Below are 25293 nucleotides of genomic sequence, written 5' to 3'. Positions count from 1 at the left end.
AGAATTTCAGGATCACTTGAAGCAAATGTTAACCCCACAGACAGGAAGACAAGGGGAAAGACCTTAAGTGGGAAAAGAGATCTTAGGGCTAATTAGCTATTGCAGAAGGATGGGTTTCACTTAACAATTAGAAAACAGAACAACAATCAGGAGATTGGAATTGCACCAAGAAAGCAGACTGCCCAAAAGGGAGCAGCAGGGTCCCAGTGCATGATGGAACGTAGTGTGAGCAAAAGGCCTGCAGAAAGGAATTTCTCGGGAAGTGATAAATTATCCACTGCTGTTCTGGAGAATGTAGTGCCTGGGGAAAAGGAAAATTGCACTCCCTTGCCACAAGCAGGATTAAGATGTTGATGTGGGAGTTGGAACTCCTGGGAGACCATTCATTACTATGGCCCCACAGGCTAATGTTGTTTATTGGAGTCTTAGAAAAAACTTTCGCCATCTTCAGTGAGATGAGGGCTGGCAGCTGCAAACATTTAAGGAGGCTCACCAAAAATAAGACTTGCACAGAAAATGAGGCATCAAAGTCACCACTAGCTTCTGAGAAGGAGACGGAAGAAAAACTGAGAACCCAAGTAGATAAACTTATGATCGAGAAAGATCATCTTAGGACCCTACTTGCTTCAGCAGAGTGTAAGGAAAGACGAGTATTTTATAATTTGAATAGGGAAAACTATAGAAGAGAGAAACAAGACCTGAGAGAGGAAATCTTATTTTCCCCTGTTACTGAGTACTGAACAATTGCAGAAACAGTTCCAGGAAGAAAAGGAGAAGAGATGAAAACTGAAAGAAACGGCACAGGTGATGCTTAAGCAAGCTACCGATTCACCCTGTATTGTGCAGAGTCCATTCAGGTGGCTGATTTGCAAAAGCATTCGAGGCACAAGCCAAGTGAGACTGAAATGCAACAAGTGGAACCCTGTAAATACATATGTACTAATGACCCATACATCCAGATTCCAGTTGGTTCTTGTCAATGTTAATTACATTTCTAATAGATACAGGAGCACAACATTAAGTAGTAACAAAGCAGGATGCCAAGAAGCTGGGTGTATGATCCAGATGCTAAGAGTTAAAATCACTTTAGTAAATGGAGCAAATATTATCTGCCAAGCTGCTAAGGTTAATTTATGGGTCCTGGATGAGAAGTGGATATTGGCTACTTGCTTTGCAATCAAAGATCACAATGACAATATTTGGGTCTTGATGTTCTGAGCATTTAAATCTGTTGTCTGCCTGATGGCAGTGAGTCAATGTTCATGTTTGAACATTAGCCCAAACCCTAAAAGGAATCCAGAGACTGTGCTGACTCCACATGGCACCTGCACTCCCTGATCCAAAGACTGCTAGTGTGTCCCCATGCTGGATTTTTGTTGCAGGGAGAAGAATTTCTGAAGTTCTGGCCAATTTGGCCCCACTAGCAGCTGAAGTACGCAATACTGCAAACCTAACAGCCACAATATGAGCACCCGTGTGCTTGGGCATTGATGTGGTGTGACAGATTAAAAGAAAAAGGTTCTGTCACTCAGTCACACTCCTATCTCTCCTGTCTGAAATAGCAGCCAGAGATCATTTTAACACACTCCAGTCTCATAGAACTTGCCAGTGTTTAGCCAATGTTTGCTGTTGGCATTGCCATTATGTCACAGATCACAGAATATTCTGAGTTAAAAGGCACCCACAAAGATCATCAAGTCCAGCTGTTAAGTGAATGGGCCATACACAGGTTGAACCAACAAGTGTGGTGTTATGAGCACCATGCTCAGACCAACCAAGCTAGTCTTAGGGTCTGGGTCATGAAAGAGTTGAACAGACAGTTGTGGCTTATGGTTTATTGTCGTTGTTGGGGCGGTCACGACACAGCAAAGGGACCAGAAGCGCTGCATGCCGTCTAAAAGATGTTCCTCTCGAACTGCTGCAGCTCATCTAGTAGGTCAGACAAAGACACACACTGACTGCCCAGAGGGCTGGTGCCATCTCTCACACCACACTGAGCCACTTTGGATTGGAGGTCTTGCACAACTTTCCAGGCAAAGACTTGATGGCTGTCATCCTGCCTTGTTCTAGGAGCAGTTTTAAAAACTGAAAAAGCTATAGGGTTATTACAAGAAACATTTATATTAACACTCTTCTTGTAAGATAGTTTTGGAGTACTCAATTTGTCTATTAAGTCTCAATTCTTTTCTTCAGCTGCCTTCTTCTTAACAAATTCCCAAAACTGCTGAGGCCTTTGAGGAAGCACAGTTACTTGACATGGGGGGTAAAAATCCACGGGGCAATCTGCTCCATGGGTTGAGATCAAAACCTCACATGTCTTTGGCTGCATGCTAGGGTCTTAGAGCCTCCTGCCAGTGGCTTGGGCCATCCAGGGCACCCAGAGAGGTGTCCTGGGTTCCCACATCTCAAGAGACACGTGTCTTACAGAGGATCACACAAAGAAACAAAGAAACACATGAAAGCCGGCTGTAAATACTACAACAATACCTTAATGATCTTTCTTATCACAAAAATCTGAGAATTCTAATTATAGAATCAACTTATCAACAGGAAGTGTTTGAAGAGGTAAAAACAACCTTTTTAAGGCATTCATATAACATCAACAACCATCATTAGTCATCAGTATTACTTATAAAGATTAAGAATAACAAATGTTACACATTCGATATCAACAATCCTCAAAACTCTGAACTGTCGGGCAGCGGATACGACTTTACAGATCGTCCATACAGATCTTCCAGAGAGTTCAGAGGGGAGCGGGGAGCAACTGGCTGGGCCAGAGTAGAAAGAAACGGGAGGGCAGACAGCTGGGCTCTCTCCCAAAGACAGTTCAGCGAACTGGTGCAGGCATCATCGCTGCTGCCCAGGTGTAAGATAGAGAGGTTGAGGAGTCTGATAAGAAGACACAATGGCAGTTCGCCCAGAAGTTTTGGCAGCTTTCCCAGAAGCCTTGGCATTTTTAATTGAGGAACTCTCTGTTCCCTTGCAAAACATCTCTCTTTTTCAGCGTGTCTCTCAAATCAGGGGGTCACCAGATGTTGTTGGGGCGGTCACGACACAGCAAAGGGACCAGAAGCAGTCTCATTTGGCAACTCTTTAATACGAAATATGTCCGACTTTTTATACACTTTGCGATAGTTTATACTTCTTCTACCTTAACTATTGGCCACAATAGTTCAACATAACACCATTGGTGAAAAGTTACAGTGACTTAACTAACTTTCTAAAAATACATCATCTAGCTGCGAAGTTTTCTTCTTATCTTTCTTCTGTTCCTCACTTCTCTTGGTCTCCTTGGTTACAGCCTTGAAGACAGCTCCTTATCAGCTACTTCTTTGCTTCTTGCTCCTTCAGCTAACAGGCCCACTGTTAGCTCCTTCCACAGTTTATTACAAGCAGTTGAACACCAGTACCACATCTACAATCACTGCTGTACTAAACTTTGTGGAACTGATAGCTCAAATTAGGAGAGCACCCTACTCATGGAGGACAACTCAAATTGCAGGTGTCGCCCCCTGAAAACATGGGAAGCAGCAACAGCAGTGGGCAAGCACTTCATAAAGTAGAAGTTGAGATTCCTCCTGAAGATTGTCAAGGTCTGACACCATGCAAGACCAAATAAATATTCACTATTCAATTAAACCGCATGTAAAGAGATGGTACAGAGAGATTCTGAGTGGGAAAAAGGAATTTTGTCGTTAGTTCAAGTGTTTAAACAACTTGAGCCACTAAGGGGTAACCTGTCCAGGCTAACGTGCTGAGACTCATATTGTTTTTTCCATCCAGGAATTATATCAGTAATGATTCCAGCACACCCCCACTGAGGATCAAGGACATTGAAAGACAGCTTATCCCTATTGCAGGAGCAATCACTGCCAGCAGGAAGCAAATTTGGTTCACACATTAACAAGTTCAACCCACAGAGTAGAGTCACTTCTTTTATTTAAGCTAATAAGTATGGTAACTTAGTACATGCATTCTACATCACACCTGCTTTTCAGTTGTAAGTGCAATTAATTGAATATGACCAGGGATTTTACCCACTACCCAAATTACATAACACTTCCAATATTATGTCCTAGGATTGCTCCCGCCAAAAAGGTGCCATGATAGAGAGGTCTTGGCTGACCTTTACCTCCCCTGTGCATTGGAAATTTAAGCAACTAATTTAGGTTCTACCCTAAGGTCATTCATAATTGTTGGGATTTGGTATATTGAGTGAGTTTTGTCTGCTACATCCCACTATGTAAAGCAAAGAACAGAAGAGGAGCTGAGCAGTATTGTACTGCCTTGTGTAGAGCCATTTTATTCCTGGGGATGTTCCAGGTCTGTGGATCCCCTGTGTCATTTAAAAAACCCCACAGCTTTAAGTAAGAGAGTCTCAGACTCAGCCCATGATCCACTGAAGGAAGACAAATAATAACTGCCATGAACTTATGTTTGCCCAGGTAAAAACTTGTTCTTTCATTCTCTCTCTCTTTTTTTTTTTTTTTTTTTTTTTTCTTTTGTGTGTGTGTGTGTGTTTAACATACATCATCTTCTCCGAGATGAAATTAAGGCAATTAAAGCCCCATTTTCCTGTGCCTGTGAGCAAGGAAGAGAAGCGATGAGGTCTGTGCTCGGTTTTTGCGGCGGGAGAGCGGGGCCGGCCGTGCCGGTGCAGGGCGTGGAGCCGGCGATGCCTGAGCCCTGGCAACTCGCAACCGGGAAAGGAACACTGGGACCGCAGCTGGGCACGGCAGGGATGCTGTACCCAAGCCGAGGATGCCCGGGACGCTGGACTGCAGCTGGGCACGGCAGGGATCTGTACCCGCAGCCGGGACCGGACGCTGCCGCTGCCGCCCAGCACCGGGCTGGGCCGGCGCCACCTGGCGGCCTCCGGGCACGAAGCGGCCCCCGCGGGGCTGTCGGGGAGTGAGGCTTTCCAACCTCCTCATAAACGCCCGTGGTCTCCCTGGTACCGTCAGGCCGTGCTGTAGAGGTCGGCAGTAAGAGCCACCCGTGCCACCCCCTTCTCCGCAGCCCTCGAAGTGCCCGATTGCCCCATTCCTCTCCAAGTCTCAGCTACTGACGTGTTTTCCAGTCCATTTTCCAGTGCTCTCCCATCCTCTGGCTTCCGTAGGGATGTGGGGCCAAGGTTGCAGTTGAGGCATGAAACCATGTCTGTGGTGATGAGACATCACCAGCGAGGGCAAGGGCTGAGCAGGATCATGACCAGTGCCTTCCCATGCCCAGAACTGAGGGTTAGGACACCTGGGCAGTCTGTCCCTTTTCAGTCACTCTTCTGCTGGGCCAGAGGCAATAGCAAGGAATGTCCCACACTTCTGTAGTGATAACCTCTCAGATACAGTAGAAAGTATTTGCCAAATAAGTCTCATTAATAAATACAAAAGAGATACAAAACCTAGATTCACAATGATAGATGGCGTGAAATGTTAGTGTCACATTCATTTCAAGCACATTCAGGATCTGGAGTACACAAGGGCTTTGTGTACCTTTCTATTCTCAGAATGTATAACTTCTCTATAGACACATAACTACTAACTTACCTGTTCCCCATTAATGGAGTTGAAAGCTGCTGCTGGTCAACACAAACATGGAATTTCAATAGAAATGGCACCAAAGAGCAAAATGGGGTTTCCTGAAAAGGCTGGGTTAGCTACATTATGCCCATCACAACCAAGTAGCATCACCACAGCTTTACAAACCCTACATATAGTTATCCTGAAAAGGAGCACTGGTTTTGTGTTGCTTTACTGTAGACTGTTTCTATAGAGGAAGCCAGCAGCATTTCCCTGGTGACACTTCCAATGTCTGAGAACAAGGAGCTGGACAAAAGCTGGACACATGTTCCCTTTCCTCTTCATAGACAGATGTCCAGGGGAAAGAGAATACTAAAGCCAAAAAGGAGTTAGTTGTGTCTCTAACCTTGACACTTGCAGGGCCAGGTCTGCAGAATGTCAGACTGCTCTTACCCCTGATCTGGATATTATAAAAAATTACATTAGGTGACACAAGAACCATTTCATTTCCCTTCTTACATTATATTCAAATGAAGTTTTTTATGACTTCAGAAGAGCTGTAACTTTTTGGTCACTGGGACTGGACGGGACCCATCTGCTCAGAAAGCATGTCTCAGGTTCAGTGTTGTAGAAGTCACAGAGACTTCAAAGCCAAAGAAATCAGAATAAAATTCCTCTTCATGCAGCACCACACAAAAGCAAACAATTTACCTTTGCATTCTTCAGCAGCAGCACTGGATGCCCAGCTCAGGCTTTGGAAATCATGGTCCACTGGTGACCTCCAACAAAGTATCTTCTTGTCCCATGCCTTGTTGTTCTCATCTTTTAATACAATCCTCTGTAAAGGACCTTTATAGTGCATATGCACTGTGAAGTATTTTAGCAATGTGACACTTGTCATTGTGACAGGTGACCCAGGTGAAACACAGGAGGGCTTTACACCCAGGATTTTGTTTCCCATTGCTCTGAAGATGCCTCCCCAATGTTCCCAGAGGAGCTTCCTCCTCCACAGCTGTAACCCTGCTGGGTTTTCTGCCCCACAAAGCCCTTTGTCCATCAGCACAGATATCCTCAGCACCCAGAGGTTACCCTGATGATGGCTGCAGTCACTGGTGTGCAGCAGCAGTCTAAGGGAGAGTGAGAAAAGGGACTAATTGTTTGAAACGGGGTGGAAAGTTGCAAATAATGGGTTACACAGTAGGTGACCTGCTTTAAACCACCTTTTGCATCTGCTTCTCTTCAGTGACTTCACATTTTAGGTGAACTGAATTATGCCCAAGGTATGTTTAGGCATCTGCAGCAGATAATGCAAATATGTCAAAACCAGATGCTATTGTCTTACAATCTGGCAGTCTATGCAGAGCTTTCTGAAATTATTTCTACATGTATCCCTGATATCATCATGCTCAATTTGTAAAACAGCCAGCACATCAGCAGGAATAAATCAGCATCTCCACCAACGTCCAAAATAGCCTCTTGTAACAAGGCATCGTGCTTAAGGTTGCAATGTTTTCCCCATTATCTTCTAAACTCAGTTACTCACTGACAGCTCCTACCAGAGACCTTGCTCCCACCAGTCTGCTGGAGCATATCCAGCTGCCTGTGCCTGCTGTGGGAAGGGAAACACCAGGCTCCAGCTTCAACAGAGGAGCACAAGTCTCTTCCACAACTCCTCTGGATTTGGAAAGGGATGTTTTCAAATGCTGTCAGCACCAACTCTTCAATGCTGTTACTTCAGCTGGCCTTTGATGATTGCTGGTGAGCTAGACAGAGAGCAAGCCCCCTGGGAACACGGAATGCCAGCACCACCCACTGCCTGTAAAGGAATGCCTGACACACATGCAGTGCCAGGGGAAAGCTCTGTGATTCTGCCCTGAGACAGCTGTCTGTCATAAAAAACACCACCTCCTTCCCTTGCTCTGCTCTTCTTTCCAAACTAAATAGGAAGGGAATTACCTCACACCCCCTCAAAAAAAGCTTGGTCTTGTTCAAATAGAAACATGGGTTGCCTGGGCTGGCTCCAACACTAAATCTAATTAACAGAAGAACAGGGCTGAAATAAACACATGAGAAGTTGCTTATTTTCTAAATAAGACTAAATTTATTCGTTACCCTAGTAAAAACAAAGTTTGGATTACAAGTGTCTGAACAGTATAAAAGTACAAAACAGGTTCCATAGATTTCTAATACATTAATACAAAGTGCATGACTACTCATTTTGCATTACTACTGGGAATGGAAGAGGTGGGAGGGAGTAGGGGAAGCAGTTGGCGGTTGAAATCTAGCAATAAATAAATAAATACAGAAGAGATGATCCATATCAGAGCACATCCTACCACCAACACTGCAGCCTTCTTAGGTGTACAGAATTACTGATGCTGAAAACACAAATTCACATGAAATAGGTGTCTGCAAACACAGCAAGGACTCTTGCTCAAGCCCTTATTAGACATGACCCAACCTAGTTATGCCTTTATACAATCAAGTATCTATTATATCTATGGCTGGATTCAATGGGCTTAGGTCTTTTCCAACCTGAATGATTCTATTTGGTTGAGAATAAAAGCAAGGTAAGCAGCTTTGTCCTCCCTTAAGAACCTCAGAGTTTAGGAAAAGCAAAATGAGTCCAAGGAAAGCTCTAAGCTGTAAGGCTGTGATAAGTCAAAGCCCTGTTTCCCCTGATTTTCTTTCTCTCCAGAGATTGGCTGACCCAACAGGAGAGGAAAAAAGAAAGAAAAAAAAAGCTTTGAGGGTAGAGGCTCCTCTTAAAACCTGCATATCTTTCCCTATCTATATTTTAATTTGCTAAGTATTCCCATTTCAGGAACCGAGACTACATGGAAATCCAGTCCTAAACCCTACCCACCACAGTATTATGCCAATGACTCACAAAAAAGGAAAGCTTAGAATCATAGAATATGCTGAGTTGAGGGACCCATCAGGACCAACTCCAACTCCTGGCCCTACACAGGACACCACAAGAATCACACCATGTAGCAATCCATTGTAGGATATCCCAAAAGAGTAATAGTAAAAAAAAAAAAAATCCTCCCTCCCCCTAAAACCAGGAAAAAACCAACCAAACAAAAAGCAGAATTCCCAACTCACACAAGTAAAACCTTCATAAAAGGAACGTGAAGCAACTGGGAGCTAAAACTGCAGCACAATCTTCCAGGAAGCTGCTTCCACTCTAGAGGCAAAGCAGAGTTTGAAGGAGTGTCACAATGATTTGCACATGAGCTTGTCTGGGAATCTGTGTAGAAAGTATTATCTTTTGATCACATATGCAAACAGAGCTGCTGCCTTGATTCAGCACGGCACCATTCTTAGCAGAACTTTTCAGATGCAGTATTCACAAAAGTGTTGACCTGGCAGCTGCTTAAACAAACAAACAGAAAAAAAACCAAAAAACAACTAAACCCAAACACAGAGAAACACTGCAGGGGAAGGGTTTCAAAACAGTTATTGTGAATCCAGACCCCAGGCTGCAACCAGATTATGTCCCTGAACCAGAGCCTAACTTGCTTAGCAAGGGCTTTGGTTCTTTGTCAGGTCCAAAACTAGGAGGAGTCTTGTTTGCGGTCACATTTCAGCTGCACTGGGCCTACAGAGAGCAGTTACTCACTTTTGGCTGCCATCTACGCCTGACTTGGGCATCAAGGTGTTTCTTGGTCCATCTCTAACCACCAGGGGTTACTACACCAAGCCCAGGGTGCCTACTGCTGGCTTAAAAAAAAAGTAACTTCTCATTTTGCTATGTTCAGTTCTTAGGTAAATCTTAATCCTTAGTTAAGGTGGAGAGCTCTCCCACCCCTTCTCAAGAGCACTTTTATGCTGGGGGCCTTCTCAGATAGCTACCACTTGAAGTAGAGATGTCTGCAGATTACCAGTCTGTGTCACACGGGAGGAATGAAATATTTGTCTTTGTTATGTCAGTAGTATAGGGTGAAATCGCCACACCTTTAAAAATATATATTTATATAACTAGAGAGGTGACTTATAACATTTCTATGTATTAGTTCATTTCATTGACTCATACATGTCTAAGAATGAATTATTTTCTTGGGAATTTAGGAAGTTTGCCAACCAACTTTTAAAGAAAGAAAAAAAAATCCAAAAAAGCCTTACAACCACTGCTTCTTTCAGTACAGAAACATGAACTAATATACTTTAATATACAAACCCCATCTTCATATTCACTTGGGAAGTGAGTGTGGGGGAAAATTAGACAACCTTGCAGCAGCATTCAGCTTTGCCAAGTGTTCCATAGCATCTTAAATATTATGTACAGTCTTTTTGAAAGGATACAAACTGGCTTCAGAGTTTGTGGAATCATAGCAGTAAAACCCAAAACAGTTCTAGGGAATAGTCTTTTGGCAGCATAGCAGGTGTCCAAAGTGAACAGTCACTTTGCTAGTATTTTTCCAGAGAATAAGAGGATCTGTATAACCTTCTGCAGCTATCCAAGGAAGTCACCACTCCTCTTGGGTGGAGATTGCTGGAGATTGGGGTCCTTCTTGTTCTGGCTTTTCAGTGGCAGATTTTTTATTGCTACAACAAGGTTTGAAGAGATGAGTGTCTATGAGGACTTCTCCAAAACGCCCTTTGTAAATAATTCCACAGCAGACCTTTTGCCTGGAAGAAATGGCAGGGAGACAGTACTTTGTTTAGAATATACAGGATTCACAAACATGCAAAAAGGAAGTCTGACTCCAGACACTACTTTATTGAGCCTCCAGCCCAGAGAACAGGGGCAAAAAGACTGCTCACAAACAGAAAACAAGTCTGTGTCTAAATCCACAACAGGTCTTTGGGAAAAAAAAAAAAAAAAAAAAAAAAAAAATATATATATATATATATATATATATATATATATATATATTCTCATTATGTGCTAGGTAGTGTTGAGCTTTTGCTAGATCAAGACCAGGAGCTACAGACCCAGGGCAGACACACCTCAACAGTGTCTGCTCTCCCACATTTCAGCTGCCATCTCTGGCAGCTACAGTGACAAAATCAGATTAACTGCAGTGCCTTGAATGAGGAGATAAAAGCTCATTGGGTCAGGGCCTTTACTGATTCTTTGGAGACTTCTCCTTCTGACTGGGCAGGATAATTGAAAGAGAGAGAGAGAGACCAAGTCAGCAACAGTTAAGAAGCTGGAAGGTTTGCTTTAGAAGGAAAGCCTTAAGTACTGACACACATTTAGAGCATAACTGGCAGGTGGTTTTGTTGGAAAGCTGTGAATCCAAATCTGTTTGGAGAGTCCTTGTACTACTGGAAAGAAATCACTGAGACTGGCAGAGGAAGGTATAAGGAAACATGGTAGGAATTTAAGGGTGGGGTAAATCTATGTTTAAAAATACATAGGGAAGAAAAAGACTGCAATGTTTTTTTGGGAAAAGAGAGCTGAAAATGGCCATAGCGCATGACTGAAAGCAGGGAGAAGCCTATTCCAGCTTCAGTTTCAGTATCTTTGCCCAGGATGTTCTTTCCAGGGATATGTCATTTAAGTGTGGGACATAAGCCAGAACTGCCTGCACTTTCAACCCAGACTCCTCATGCCCCCTTGCCACTTCCCCACCTCTGTCTTGAAGCCCACCCTGCACACAAGCTCTTCCTTCTCATTCCACATCCTCCCAAAACTCTCAGAGGATAAGAGGCTGTGAAAACAGGGAGAGCCCAAACGTGGGAGTGCACAACCAAATCTAGACAGTGACTCAGCTTGGACAGTTAACAGTGAGCTGTGTTAGGGAAGGCTGAAGTTTATTGCCAGAATTTCTTTGGATCCACTTACTGTGCCGCTTGAATTCCTTTTGCAGTTTGCTGATTTGATTGCTCTTTATTCTGCTTCCAGAGAGAGTTTTCATTTTCTTTGGTTTCAATGTTGTTTTAAGGCTGGGTCCAGCCCTGGCATCTACCACCTAGGACAGAGAAAATGCATGACTGAATACTTACGCATCATGCCCAGGTATTGCTCCAGTCAAGACACAGGTACTGACTTAGCAGAAGGTGTTGCAAACCCCCTTGGTTAATCCAAGGCATTTCTGTGCACTGACACTCTCATGTTTCATTTAAATCTGGCTAAATCTCAGCCTCTGCAAGAGGCTGAGTCTGCAGGAAAACACAGCAAACTAGTTTAAAAAGCACATTTGGTTCAACTTTTACCAACTTCCCGTTTTTAACACATTCAGTTTAGAACCAAATAATTGTTTAAGCTCATACTGGTCCAGTTAAGAGTGTCTGCCAAGCATTTGCTCTGTGGTTTTGGGTTTTTTTTGGCGGGGGGGGGTGGTTTAGTCATAAATTTAACTTTTGAGTAAAGCTAGTGGTAGTTACGGCTCCCAATTCTATCAAGGCATGCTGGATAAAGATTATTATACACAAGGAATCCTGATCATCCTCCCAGCCTTAGGCCTGAATTGAATTAAGACATATCAAAACAGAATATATGAGTGAAAATAGCTGCAAGATTATTAGTCATTGTAATTATCTGATTAAATGAGATTGATTAGTGTGTTGCTTGAGCAAATCACTTTGGGGAAAATAAAACCCAACCAATTTTGGATAAAGGCCAAACTTGAATTTTATTTTTTTTATGTCATAAGAGACTTTTGGACAAAGTTATGAGCTTTGGAAAACAAATAATTACAAGGCAAGTTGGTCTGTGACTACATCTCAGGCTTGCATAATCACCATTTGCACATAAGCAGGTAGGAGCCACACAGTAGTAAATACTCCAGGAAGGATTTAGAGATGCTGATGGTGAGAAAGCAGAGTGTGGGTGAAAGAGCAAACCCCAAACCCCTGCAAGCACCTCTCCTCTCTAGAAATAGTTAGTTTTGGGGCAGAAGAGAAATAAATTACTAACGTGATTCCAGTTTTTTTTGGATCCTGCTGGTAATTTTTTCCATCTTTTCACCAAAAGAACACAGGCATTGCAAATATCTCCTGAGCGAGCCTCATGGAGCCTGGCAAAAACAAAAGCAAAGATCACTTAACAACAGTTAATAAGAGCACACCTCCACTTGGTAACAGCAAGAAGTATAAAAATTGATGAATAAGAAGGGTTCTGAAATTCTGTTTTTCTGACATTGCAGTTCATCTGGGATGCTCCAACTGTGCCATTTAAAGACCAGGTCTCACTTTCAGAAAGCACTCTTCCACACAGAAATAAAAAGGTGTCACAATCTGCCTCCAGAGGGGCACTGAAAACAACAGACCCATCACCTGCAGGTTTTGGAATCTCTTCCCCCAAAACCAAGACACAATTGAAGTGGATTGGTTAGTTTGGAGCAGGAGGAATAATCATGTTATTCAAACGTACACTTGGGAACAAACATCAAAAGCTTACTCAGGTCTTAACTTTCCCACAGAGCTTCAAGGATGAGTAACAAACACCACCTAACACACTCCCACACGAGCACAGGATAAGATTTCAGAAACAGCAGTCACTGGAATGACAGCAATATTGCTCCCTCTAACAAGCTTTCCTCAGGAATCATCTCTACTGCTAACCCATGCTAAAAGAAATACAACAGGGAAACACTGCAAAATTTTTCAGCTAATTAAATAGGAAGACTTTGGATCATTATAGATTAATGAGGCAGGCTCAGAAAACCATTATCTGCCCAGTGGTCAGGCTGCATTTTTACCTTGGCAAACATATTTCAGATAGCACAACAACAATGGTCCTGGTAAACTGCAAACTGCTTCACTGCAGTTAAAAACAACAACCACCAAAAAAAAAAGCAATGGATCTGCACACAGGCTTTGACGGCCAAGGACAGTAGTGAAGAAACATGATAAGGAAAACTGCCAGCACCAGACTTGTGTACAAAAATCCAAGGTAAATACAAAGCACTCTAAAGTTCACTACATGAAAAGAGCGTTTCTAGAAAAAGTGGGGAAAATTTGTGAATTTTATACAAAATTTCAAAGCTCTTCAAAAGTATTCAAAAAAAATTGAAAGATCACAGTAACTGGTACAAGAAATCTCTAGTATTTAGTTTTATTTACCAATGCTTTCAAGTAACATTGCCTAACTGGAAAGCTAATCACTTTCCAAGAGAATGGTTTTCCAATGAGAAATTTTAATAACACATTGCTATGTCCTATTTGAACAAAGACACCAATATTTGTAACAGGATTCTCTGCAAAAACCCGGCTGAAACTGCTAAATATTTACTCATCAAGTTTTATCTAACATTCTTGAATTTTCAGAGCCACAGAAAGCCCCCATGGATGTGTGGAATTCATTATTTTATGTAGGTGTTTACACCTCTATGGAACCAGCAAAAAATGCACAGTCTGAGAGATGCCTAAAATCCCTGCATGTGCTGTGAGGTGGGAGAGACACAAGCCTGATCCTTTGGTGTTATGAATTACCAGCTCTCCCTTGGCAGTGACAACAGACTGAAAATTAAATGGTACCATACACAGCAGCAGAGGATCTGGCCCCTCCTGGTCTGCCCAGGAACGCTGTGAGGAAGCTGAAGGCAGCCTTCTCCCACCACTCCCCTCTGCTAACCTAATCTCTCAGGCTTTCAGAGCAAGAAGGACAGTACATCAGGTTTGCAGCTTAGAGATCAATGCCAAAACTGCTGACCAAGGTGGGAATCTTACCCAAAACAATTCTGGAAATCCTTTTCATAACGTTTGCTGTCAGTAAAACGAGAACTGGAAGACTTAGCTCTGCAAATACAGCAGCCCTCTATACTCCGGTACATCTTCGGTTTGTGAAAGCCAAACATCTTTTCCTCCCAGCTGTATCCTGTGAAAACAAACAGAAACTGGTGTTAATTATCACTGTTAGATAATGGAAGAAAAACTGCTAGATTAGGGCATAGTTTTTTATCCCACGTTGCCTCAGAAGAACAGATGCACCTAGAATGCAGTTGTTAAAAAAAATTATATAATTAACAGCTGGAATATTAAGCAATACCCAGCAGGACCCACAACAAGCTCATTTACTGCAGAAATCTACTCCAAGGGCACATCTACAGGCAGCACAACCCAGATGTGTGAATGCAGCCAACCTGGCCTATGAAATTCCCGTGCATGTGGCAAAGCTGGCTGCAGGACAGGCCATGTGTCCAAGCCCATGGATAGGGAGCTGGCAGCTGAACTCTGGGTCACTGAACTACTTCATCACCACCACCCGTGCTGGTTGGAAACACCCCTGGCAAACTCTGCTGAGAGTGAGTAGGAGTCATTTTAAATGAGCTGCAGTCATACCCCCGGGCTGTAGGGCAGACATACCTGAAAAGCTGCTCTAAAAACAGCAGGGTGGAGTCTCACCCAGCCCTCAATGGCCCTCTCTGCACTGCAGGACCCTGCACTTCTCTCTTCTCAGGGCCTGGGTGAGCATCCCAGCTCCATGTCAGCACATGCTCTGTTCTCAGCCTCCTGCCTTCCCCACCCTGCTTTCCATGGGAAGGAAACCTAACTAGGAAAGAAAGGGCCAAGGAGCAAGACCCATGGGCACATCTCAGCATGTGCCTACCACACACGCCCTGCCAAAAGGACGGAACTCCAGTTACAGGGAAGTTGTTGCTTTGTAACCACCAGCTCTGCAAACTTGGCACCAGCTGAAAAAGCCAAGAATGCCCTCCTGCTCCTGATCCTATTCTTTTCAGTACACCAAGGCTGGGATTTGCTATCAGAACTGGTATCATATAGTGGAGCCATTTTCCAGGCAGAAACTTCTCAAGTTAGTCACTGCAGTCACCATGATCCCTCACCAACCAGTTCTCCCCTAATCTGGTCATTCCCCAGTGCAGACCCCTGTCAGGCACAGCACGAAGCACTGTCAGAGCAAACAGGGTTCCCACAGCGCTTCAGAAACCCAAACCAACAACCGAGCAAAGCTGCTGCTCTCCTGGCACTGGGCCTGGACACACAGCAAGTCCTCACAGGCCACACAGCATCAGTCTCATAAGGCAGGCAGGGACTGTTCCAAGATGTTCTCTTTTGAACAGACCCTGGTGCAAGGTTTGCCTCCAGCACCTGCTGCAAGGAGCGAGCAGCCACCTCTGCTGCTCACCACACACCAAGGGCTCAGAGAAGGGACAGGCTGCAGGAAGCTCCAGGAGAATAGGTTCCCACAGCTTTAAAAAAAAATTAAAATTGGATGGAGCCATGCAAAAAACACAACATTTCCCTCTCTTTCCTTAGCAAAGGCCAAGCTGCTGAATTTATTAAGAAGATAACAAAAAAACCTACTGAATGACCCTGCAGCTCAGGAAGGACTTTCAAGAGAGGAGCAACTGTGGTGAGGGGGAACTCTCAGTCACTTCTCAGTCCCAGGTACTACCAAGTCCCATTAACCCAACTCAGGTTACTGGTTAATGTCTGTGGCATAGGCATCTGTCCCCAAATCCTCCACCTTCAGAGAGGTAAGTGCTGTAATCCTTTTACCTTCCAGTGGTACAGAGAAAAATCATCTGAAATCTTATGTCTACACTGCCAGGACTTGCCACATCATTATGGCAATAAAATATTTTGAAAGACAGGTTCAGGTGAGGCCAGAAACATGCTTCCACGAAATGACCGTACCCAGCATTACACTCACCTGACTGACAGGGGGATGGGGTGCAACAGGAAAAGATCCCATACACTTCTGCAGGACCACAGCAAAAGCTAGGGAACCACCCAAGCCCAGGCACAGTCCTATGTAGAGGTGAAAATGCATCTCCCCACCCCGGGAAGATCAAGAGTACAGGAGCACAGCAAGATAAACATGCAGTTTCCCAGACTCCCAAGAACAAGAGAAAAGTAAAAATTGTATCCAATACTGTTGGTTAATACTCTGACAAAAAATCCATCAAGGAACCTGTTTCCAGCTGAAAGTGGGCATGTCTGCATTTCAGTCTAGCACGTATGAGACCACTTGGGGCTCCCTGAGGTTGTGGCTCTTCAGAATTACTACTGCACCAACATTTAAGAAGACTCAATTCTCCATAAAGCTTGTCTTGACTTGTAGAGCCTGTTGATGGCAAGGCACTTGCTCAAGCTGAATGCCAAGGAGATCCTCCAGGCCTAGGAGAGAGATGGAAAGGATAAGTCCTTCCTTCCCTCCCATCCCAGGTCATGCTGTCTTCCACAGGCTTGAAGTGCTGAATTCCCTTCTTCACATTGACAGCACAAGGAGCTCACCTAGGGCTATGTTCTCCCAAGGCTGTCTTGTGCAAATGTCCAGCAAAGTCACCCCAAATGGTGTCAGCTTTTTAGGAGATTCACTACTCCCTATTAGTACAGCATTGGCCAGAAGGCCAGGAGCAGATCTAGCAAGTAAAAGAAGGCATCCAATTAGTGACCTGCTGAATGGGCTCATGGAGGGATGGTAGTCTCAGAACTACTCTCAGCCTCTGCTGGATGTGCAGCAAATGAATGCACAGCCAAATCGGGTAAATATTTCTGGCTTGTCAAGAAAATAAACAACAGAGTATCTAGGCAAACACTGTGAGTATTTAGTTTCTTAGCACCTGATGTGCTTCTTCAGGAGATACTCTTGAGGACATTGTTCAACAAGCCTCTGGAGATCCAACAGCATGCTCACCTGGGAATTTTCAACTTCCAAACAGCAATTTTAGATGTTGTTTGACTACTCCAATGTTAAATCTGTGGCCTGGTACTTTTCTTTAGAAAGTCAAAGACTAATTGCAGACACAAAGTTCACCCGTGCTGCCAAACTTAAGGCAAGAAAATCTTGACTGCTACGTGGCAAGGAACAACTGTCAACAATGCAGTTTACTTTCTAACCAAGTTTCTTCCAGGAGTCCAGACAGTGATAAGATGATCTCTGTCACCAGCTGGTATTTACACCACAGTAGAATAAGATGCATGTTTTACAATCAATGTTCTGGAAAAGCCTGGAAAACACATATATTCTGAAAATATTTTGGTTTGCATCATTGCTGCCATTCTCACAGGAGCAGCCTTTCAACACCATCCTTCAATAGAAGGGAAACTAGTGCCATCTGTTTCCCACTTGATGAATGGTCAGCAATGGTATTACCACACATCATGCCTGAATGGGGAAGAGCTAGTAGCAAAACCACAAGTTAAACAGATTTCTCTGACAACTGCATCCAAGTGCAGTTATAAATGGAAGACATCAGTCCAGTTACACATTTAATCCTAAACAGTTGCCATTTGACCATTATACACTAAATATTCTGTCAGCTGGAGAGCTTAATAGCTAATATGGACTATGGACTTAGAAGTAAATATGACTGTGCCATTTAAAAGGTTTAACTTGAAAGCTTTGCAATTTAGATCTCTAATTAGAACCAGGGAGTTAGGATGCCAGCTGCCCTAACACCTGAATCTTAGCTGTGGAACTTTAACCATGTGAAATTTGGGACAGATAAAAAAGATGGCAAGTAAAAACTAAGTAACTTGCCTAGGAGTTAAAAAGCATTACACAACATAATTCTGCCAAATCTAAGCATGTTATTAATGCTATTTAACTTTGTTATTATTTGCCAAATTTAAGCACGTTATTAAAATATATCAGCAGTTGCACAGAAGTGAAAGGGACAGATCTCCAAAAAAGAATCAGAAAACTTAGCAGAGCGTTATCCGTCATTCTGCAGACATGAAGATTTATCTGCACTAGTGGGAAAGCAGTATTCCCCCAAGTCAGGGGAAAAGTGATCCTCTTCCCTCCCTGGTGTCCCTCTCCACACCTTTTCCTTGCAGAAGTTGCTATTTCCTCAAGTTCTGCTTTTTAAACTGCTTTAGCAACCTGAATGGACTCAGAAAAGTCTCCAGGAAAGAGCTCTCTCCATTCTTCTGCTCTCTTACTTCTGAAAAAGCAGCATGAAAAATAGAAACTTGTCTTGCAAAAGAGAACAGTAAAGCAGTGGGAAATAAAAAAAAAGGAAAAGAAAAAAAAATCCCCACACCCTGCTTATTACCTTTGTGAAAGGCTGGTACAAAGAAGCATGTGTGTGAAAATGGTTTCATGTTTTTGTTACCTGTCAGGACTAGAATTTGATGTCTAATTTTCTTTGCAAAATTTAATTTGATGATCTAAATTAAAAGGAGGCATTGCTTCATATGCTCATTAAGTTTTCAAGTTCGGGAAGAACTTCTGAACTCTTTCAGATCTTAAAGTAAGCTGAGCCACTTTCATTTGCTTTTCCAGATTCCTTCTGCATTCTTTCTGATCACTCAAGAAGAATGAAAACCTTTTGTAATAGAAAGGACGGAATTCCTAGAAGACAGGCATGTCTCCCTTTGTAGCACAATTACCAGGCTACGAACATGGGAACGAACATGTTCACCTGCTTCTTGCAAAGCTGAAAGAGAAACATTCCCTGGAGTTACAAGAGAGCAGAGGCATGCCAGTCCACATACTTAGTATCCTCCTCTCTTCCCATCTCCCCTCTCTGACCTGGGATCGTTCACCCTTTGTGCAACCCAGAAGCGCCAGTACCTTTGCCAGAGAGAACAACGATTTGATTTCCCTTTCTGTATGCACAACAGCCTTGGCACAGCCTCCCTGAAGCTGGGCTAAAGAAAAATACCATCTACCCTACATATGTTGATGCAGCCGGTTCCTGTCAGTAAAAATCTCACAATTGTCATTCCTACAGCATTTCATTGGAACTAAGAAACACAGCCAAAATTACACTCTTTTTTAATTCTCTTCTCTTTTAAAGGGAACTAAACAGATGCCTTAATATAGAAAGAACATAGGTGCTCTGGCTTTTACATCTGCAAGAGCATACACCCAGGCATATGTACACACATGAAAAATGCTTCCAGAGCTGTCTACGGCGCCAGAAGCAGAGTTGCTCACCTCAATAAATTCTTGAGCCTGTCCCTCTGCTGAAATAAACTGCAATACCTCTAACTGCAAATCAACTGTAAGACAGAGAACTGTATATCAACAGAGGAACTGATCTGTATCAGAGACTCAACATAAACATACCTCCCCTGAGTTCACAGGCTGCTGCAAAAAACCCCTGGAAGAGATCCCTCAAAAAAAAAAAAAAAAAAGAATATTTTAGCAGGATGGTAAGAGACCAATCTAATGGAAGTCATCTGAAAATGCAGCTTCAGTATCTGCAGAAATATTTTTTACTGTCATCTCTCCCTATAGTTTAAAACAGGTACTAATAACCAACAACCATAACCTTGAAATTGTGCATATTGTACACTCTTCTGGTCCCCTATAGCCTCAGATTTTCCTTGCACTTTCCTTCATCTCCACCCAAAAGAACTTTACTTGGAGGAAAGCTGTATTTACCAGGAACATCTGAATGTCACAGCATGCTTTCACTTGATGAGTTCAGCAAAACCAGAAAAGGTCAAAACCACATGTTCAGGAATCTTTCATCTGACAGAATAAGTCACTCTTTTGCTGGTAGATATCCACAGCACTAAGTTGTGTGCTTAGTGCTCAAGCAAAATCTCAGCACAGTCAGTGCACCTAGCAGCAACTACTAAGCATGCATCAAAAATCAAATTGGACACTTCTTTCCCATGTTCAAGTCCCCATGGCATCCTAGCTGGATCACAAGCTGTTCCTAGTTACATTTGCAGAAGCAGTCAAGTCATAAAGTGTATTCACCTGTTGAATCTTCCCTGGGAAGGAAGTTCCTAACTCATTTGAGCTTAGCCACGTGGGTGTTCCTCTGAACTGCTGTGTAGTTTGTGCTCCAGAAGGGATAGGCCAAAGCATGAAAACAATAATCAGCAAGATTTGCATAAGGGGAAAAAAAACTCCAAACCTGTCCCACCTGCAGACATTCCATCTTGAAAGATGACTTCTCCCTGCCTGAAACTCCTGTTGCATAACTAACACCACACTCAGCCTGAGCACGAGCCCAGCAAGGAAAACTGGGATGTTCTGAAACATGTGCTGGAGCTCAGTCTGTGATGCTTATCTGAGTGCAGTCATCACAGCTGTTATGATGCTGTCTGCGAGCACCTGCTACTGAAAACACCACAGCCACTCTGGATCGTGAGACACTGAACAGTTTTGATTTGTGTTTTTTGGCTAGGTTCTTTTATGTTGTTTTTAAAGAGGATAACATACCTGGATGGGGACTTAAACAGAAGGAGCAGTAATTATTTGGCAGAACAACTGAAGTAACTTCATTAAAAAGGATACTTTTCCATGTCCCTAAGCAGTATTATTGGTCATTTCACTTGGACTTTGGACTGAGCACATTCTACAGAAATGCAAAGGCTTGAGTTGTGAAATGGAGCCCTGCCTGGGCAATTTTCAAGTCCCAGCTCAGTGGCTTTTTTTTTTTTTTTGTGTTAAAAAGCAAGCACTACAGGGGGTGCAAGAATGAAGCTGATTGTCAAGTAGGACCCTGTGGATGTCGTTCATGTCATTATGAGAGAGGTACAAGAAATGAGGTGTTAAGAATCAATGCAAAGCAGGGAACACAGAAAGAGCTGTTCAGCATGAGTGAGACAACAAACCGTCAGTTTTAACTTTATTTTTAGCCTCCGTGAATTCATCAGCTTTTTTAACATCTTCTGCAAAGAAGTCACTGATATTTTCTTCTTAAAGGAAGACCGAATACATCAGCAATTAGCTTCTTTTAGAGAATGAAGCGAGGAGGAATTTTTCCCAGAAGCTCTGGCACTCAATCCCACCTACTTTCAGTGGGAGCTGGATGTTGCATGCCTGTGGGTGTGTTTGAAAATCCCGACTTGTTACTCGCTGCTTTTCTACCAAGTACCACAGATCCCAAGAAACCTAGAGCTCACCTGTGTATCAAAGGAGCTGAGTGTCCACTGGTATCAGCAGAAAAGTTTCCAGTTCACTCTCTGTCCCTACGGTGCAGAGCATGTGCAATCTCTAATTTTTAAAAGCTGTAAATGACGCAGTGGATCTGTCTGCCTGCAGGCTGGTGAGAAGGGGGTGCACACACCCTGCACACGGCTGCCAGGAGCAGTCTCAGCTTTGGAAGCAAGCACGCAGCAGTAAAGGAGCTTGCTGAGGAACCATCACCCTCACCTACTGCCTTGTCCAAAGAGTGAAACACTTGTGAGCACGGCTGTCAGCCTGCCACCTTCCTAATTAAAACTCAAAGTAAAAAAGAGCATCACAGGCTGTGCTCAAGCACAGCCACTGCTGCTGCAGTTGTGGGCTCAGTGCAGGACGCTGGGCCTTCTCCTGCCGCTCCCCAGCCATGAGGGGACGGTGGCACGGCCCTGCCTCCAGCCCAGACACGTGTTTAGGGCACGGCAGCGGGCAGCATCCTGCAGCGGCTGCCGACACAGACACAGCGCCGGGGGGCAGCTCCCAAGATTTTTGCAATTGTAATGTTAATTGAATAATTTAGGTCCGAAGGACGGGCCATCAGTCGGGGACAAGGCTCTTTGTAGGATGAACCGGGGTTGTTCCCGCCAGGAAAGCGCCGCTGCGGGGGCTCGGCAGGCGGGATTCAGCCCTGTTCGCTGCGTGCGGGCACGGCCCGAGTAAACAACAGGTTTGGCAGGTCCCTTTAAATCCCTTCAGCTACACGCATCCGGACAGGGGGGTAGGAGAGGAGACGGCAACTTTTATCTCGCCAAAGTGAGAGCGCAACGGGGAGCGCTTTCCTGGCGCAAGACGGTGACTTGAAAACAAAACAAAAAACCACCAAACCATAAATAACAATGGTAAAAAACGCCCAAAAAGGCAGAGCTCGGTCGCGCCGCTGCCGCCGGGCACCGCGTGGCGCCGGGCACGGCCCCGCTCCCCCGTTAGCGCCGGCGGCTGGAGCGGCGGCCGGAGCCGGGGCCGGGCGGGCGGCGGCGCCGGGAACAAAGACCCCCCCGGGGCACACGACCTACTTTCGCGGGCGGCCCCGCCAGTCAGGTGGAGCGGCGGGAGCGCACACGCGGGTGGGCACAGCCCTCCCGCCCTGCGCGGGGCTGCCAAGCGCTCAACTCGCCGAAAGACGAGTAAAATCAGAAATAAATTAGAAGAGCACAGGAAGGGGAAGGCGGCGCGCCAGGGAGGAAAGCCCCGAGCGCGGAGGTGGGCGCTGCGAGGCGGCCCCCGCGCTGCAAACGCCGCCCCACCACGCGGTCGCGGAGCAGCCGCCCCATCCGGCGCGGGGGGAGCGGCGGGAAGCGGGGATGGAGCCGCGGCCGCACCGCCGAGCACCCGGACCCCCGTTCCGGCGTGGCGACGACCGTGCCCCGCCGCCCCCCGTCCTTCCCCCCCGCCCCGCGCCGGTTCCTCATGGCTCGGCCCTGACGTAATTCAAACATGGCAACAGTTTCACTTCAAAGGCCCGTCGCAGACCTCCCGGCAACGCGGGCACGCCGCGACGGGGGCAACGCGGACCCCAGAGCCCGGGGCAGCCCCAGCGCGGCCGCCGGGGCCCGCCCGCCGCAGCGCCGTGCGGAGCACGCGTGCATCCAAAGTTTCACCGCCCCTCCAAACTCCTCCAAAACCAGCAGGCAGCCCCTAAAAAACACCGTCCCGTGCACGACAAGTGTCACCCCACCGACACCCGCCAGGCCGGGGCCGAGCCCCCACCGGGCGCGGAGGAGCGCTTTGCCCCGGCGCGCCGGGGAGCCGCGCCGCCCGCAGCACATGCGAGCCCTTTGTTTTCCCTGCAGCCGGGCGCTGCCTACGTGCCGCGCCGGGGGCACGCCGCTCGCCCCGCGCCGCGCAGCCCCGAGTTAAAACTTGTTGGCGCCGGGCACACGCCGGCAGGAACGGGAGCCGCTTGCACTGGCACCGAGCTACGGAGCGGCAGGACGCCATCGCCGCCCGCCGCACCGGCCCCACGCCGGGAACGCCGCGCACCGGGCCGGGGGGCAGGACGGGGAAGGCCCCACGCCGCGACCTGTGCGACCGACAGCACGTGTCCCGCCAGCCCACGGCCGCACGTTTGCTCCTCTGCAGCGTGCACGGACTCGGACTCCCCCGCAATCACGAATGATAACTGGAAACAATAAGAACTGCCCCGCTCTCCCCACGTGAAACACGGGGAGAGAGGGATGGCGGGCACCAGCGGGTCCCCCTCCCCTCCGCACGCCGCTGGCACCAAGTTGTGCGCGGGCGCTACAGGTGTGCGCTGCGGGGCGCGCCGGGGCCGCACCTGCGGCACCCGCTCCGCACCCGCGGGGCCACGCCACCCGCGTGGCGAGCCAGGGCAGCCGCGGCCCGGGAAAGGCGCCCTGCAGCCCGTCATCGCCAAGCAGCCCGGTTTTCCAAACCCGCTCCGCACCTTATAACTGCTTTCGGATTTAAATCATGGGGAACTGGCTACTCTTTCCTCCTAAAGACTTGGGAGATTTAATCGTACTTTGGGATGGCGGGGGGGGGGGCAGAAGTCAGAGTTCTAGGGATGGCTCCGCAACAATGCGGGAGGCGTTCCTCTCCGCTCGCGCATCCTTTAAAACTCTACTAATCGAAGAAAAAACCGGGCGAAACGCCGCTCGCAGAAGCCACACGCGTGTCAAAGCGTTTCAAGGCGGCAAAGTATTTTTGCCGCTGCAAAACTGCGGACAAGCTCCGGGGAGTAAGTTGGAATGAACAGAAACCACCGGCTGCTGGAAAAAAAATAAATCCCAACACCACCAAAAAGAAAAAAAAAAGAGGAAACCCACCAAGAGCGAACAACACAAAACAAACAAAACAAAACAAAACCCCGAACAACACGAAACAACAAGCAGCCACAGAACTCAGCTGGAGCCCGGCCGGGAGGAAGGCAAGGCATCACTCACCGCCACTCGCCCACAACACCCGTGCGGTGCGCGGCGCTCCCGCCGCTGCGCGCGCTCCGGCTCCCCGTGCTCTGCCGCCGGCGCGGGAGGGCGCGCGAGCCCGCGGCCGCCCCGCCCCTCGGCCGCTCTGCGCAGGCGCCGTTCCCACGGCTCCGTTCTCATCAATCGGGCCCCACCGGCTGCGCGCGCCCCATTGTCCTTTTAAGGCAGAAAGGGCCGCGCGGGAAGCGCGCGAGGGGGCGGTGCCCGCCGTGACGGTAGAGGTGACTTCACGCACGCGGCGCGCGCCCCCGCCCCGCACCTGCCTCGCGCCGCCCCGGCACTGTGGGTCCGCCCCGCACACACAGCCCCGAACAGCACCGCAAACACGGCACAGCCCGCACACTATCCCATTCCCGACCCCGACCCCGCTCCCGCTCACTTGGCCAGGGCCATGCCGTTCCCATTCCCGACCCCGTTCCCGATCCCATTCCCGACTCCGCTCCCGCTCACTTGGCCAGGGCCATGCTGTTCCCATTCCTGATCCCGATCCCGATCCCGATCCCATTCCCGACCCCGATCCCGCTCCCGCTCACTTGGCACAGCCCGCACACACAGCCCCGACCAGCACCGCAAACACGGCACAGCCCCCACACACAGCCCCGAACAGCACCGCAAATACAGCCCCGCAACACAGCACAGCACTGCAAACATAGCGCCGAAACACAGCCCAGCCCCGCAGCATCGCCGCGAACACAGCCCCGCATCACGACCCTGCCACCCGCGGTGACAGGCCGGTGACACTCTGCCCCCTCCCAGCGCGGCGCATCCCGTCCCCACCGCGTTTAGCGGCGTTTGTGGCCATCGCACCGAGCCCCGCAGGGGGAGCGTCACAGGGAACAGGGAAGGGGTTTTTTTCCGCTCCGGGTTAATTTTAATGTTCGTTTTCTAAAGCGCTTTAAAAGTCATCAGTGGCTTATGTAATTTTTCCTGCAGCGTCACAATGAGTGAATTAAAAAGTCGCGTCATCACAACCTTTGGGTTCGCGCTCTTTTGTGCAATTTTGGAAGCGCTGCTTCACGAGGCGGCTGGC

The 25293-nt window shown here is 46.7% G+C and overlaps 1 protein-coding gene across 1 annotated transcript; it reads right to left on the bottom strand.

The window, feature by feature from the left end:
- Nucleotides 1–1894: 1894 nt before the first annotated feature.
- SINHCAF (SIN3-HDAC complex associated factor) lies at nucleotides 1895–24600 on the bottom strand. The gene is made up of 5 exons (XM_041467189.1): nucleotides 24222–24600; nucleotides 14148–14295; nucleotides 12394–12493; nucleotides 11320–11446; nucleotides 1895–1929 (listed from the first exon to the last, which is right to left on the bottom strand). Exons 2-5 carry the CDS (start codon nucleotides 14273–14275, stop codon nucleotides 1895–1897), a joined length of 390 nt encoding a protein of 129 aa, XP_041323123.1. The 5' UTR covers nucleotides 14276–14295; nucleotides 24222–24600.
- Between the last annotated feature and the right edge of the window lie 693 nt (nucleotides 24601–25293).

The sequence above is a fragment of the Pyrgilauda ruficollis genome, unplaced genomic scaffold (genome assembly GCF_017590135.1).
Source record: "Pyrgilauda ruficollis isolate IOZ18807 unplaced genomic scaffold, ASM1759013v1 scaffold201, whole genome shotgun sequence".
In the NCBI taxonomy this organism is placed as follows: Eukaryota; Metazoa; Chordata; class Aves; order Passeriformes; family Passeridae; genus Pyrgilauda; species Pyrgilauda ruficollis.
Note: the sequence above shows the minus strand (reverse complement) of the source record. Positions and strands in the feature narration are given on the sequence as shown.

What these genes read in the sequence shown, in the direction of transcription:
- SINHCAF (XM_041467189.1), bottom strand. Translation starts at nt 14,275, where the DNA reads ATGTTTGGCTTTCACAAACCGAAGATGTACCGGAGTATAGAGGGCTGC. An exon ending in GATTTCCAGAATTGTTTTGG is followed by an intron (nt 12,494 to 14,147) that starts GTAAGATTCCCA and finishes TGTTTTTGCCAG; the next exon opens with GCTCCATGAGGCTCGCTCAG. An exon ending in AAAGGAATTCAAGCGGCACA is followed by an intron (nt 1,930 to 11,319) that starts GTAAGTGGATCC and finishes CTGACCTACTAG; the next exon opens with ATGAGCTGCAGCAGTTCGAG.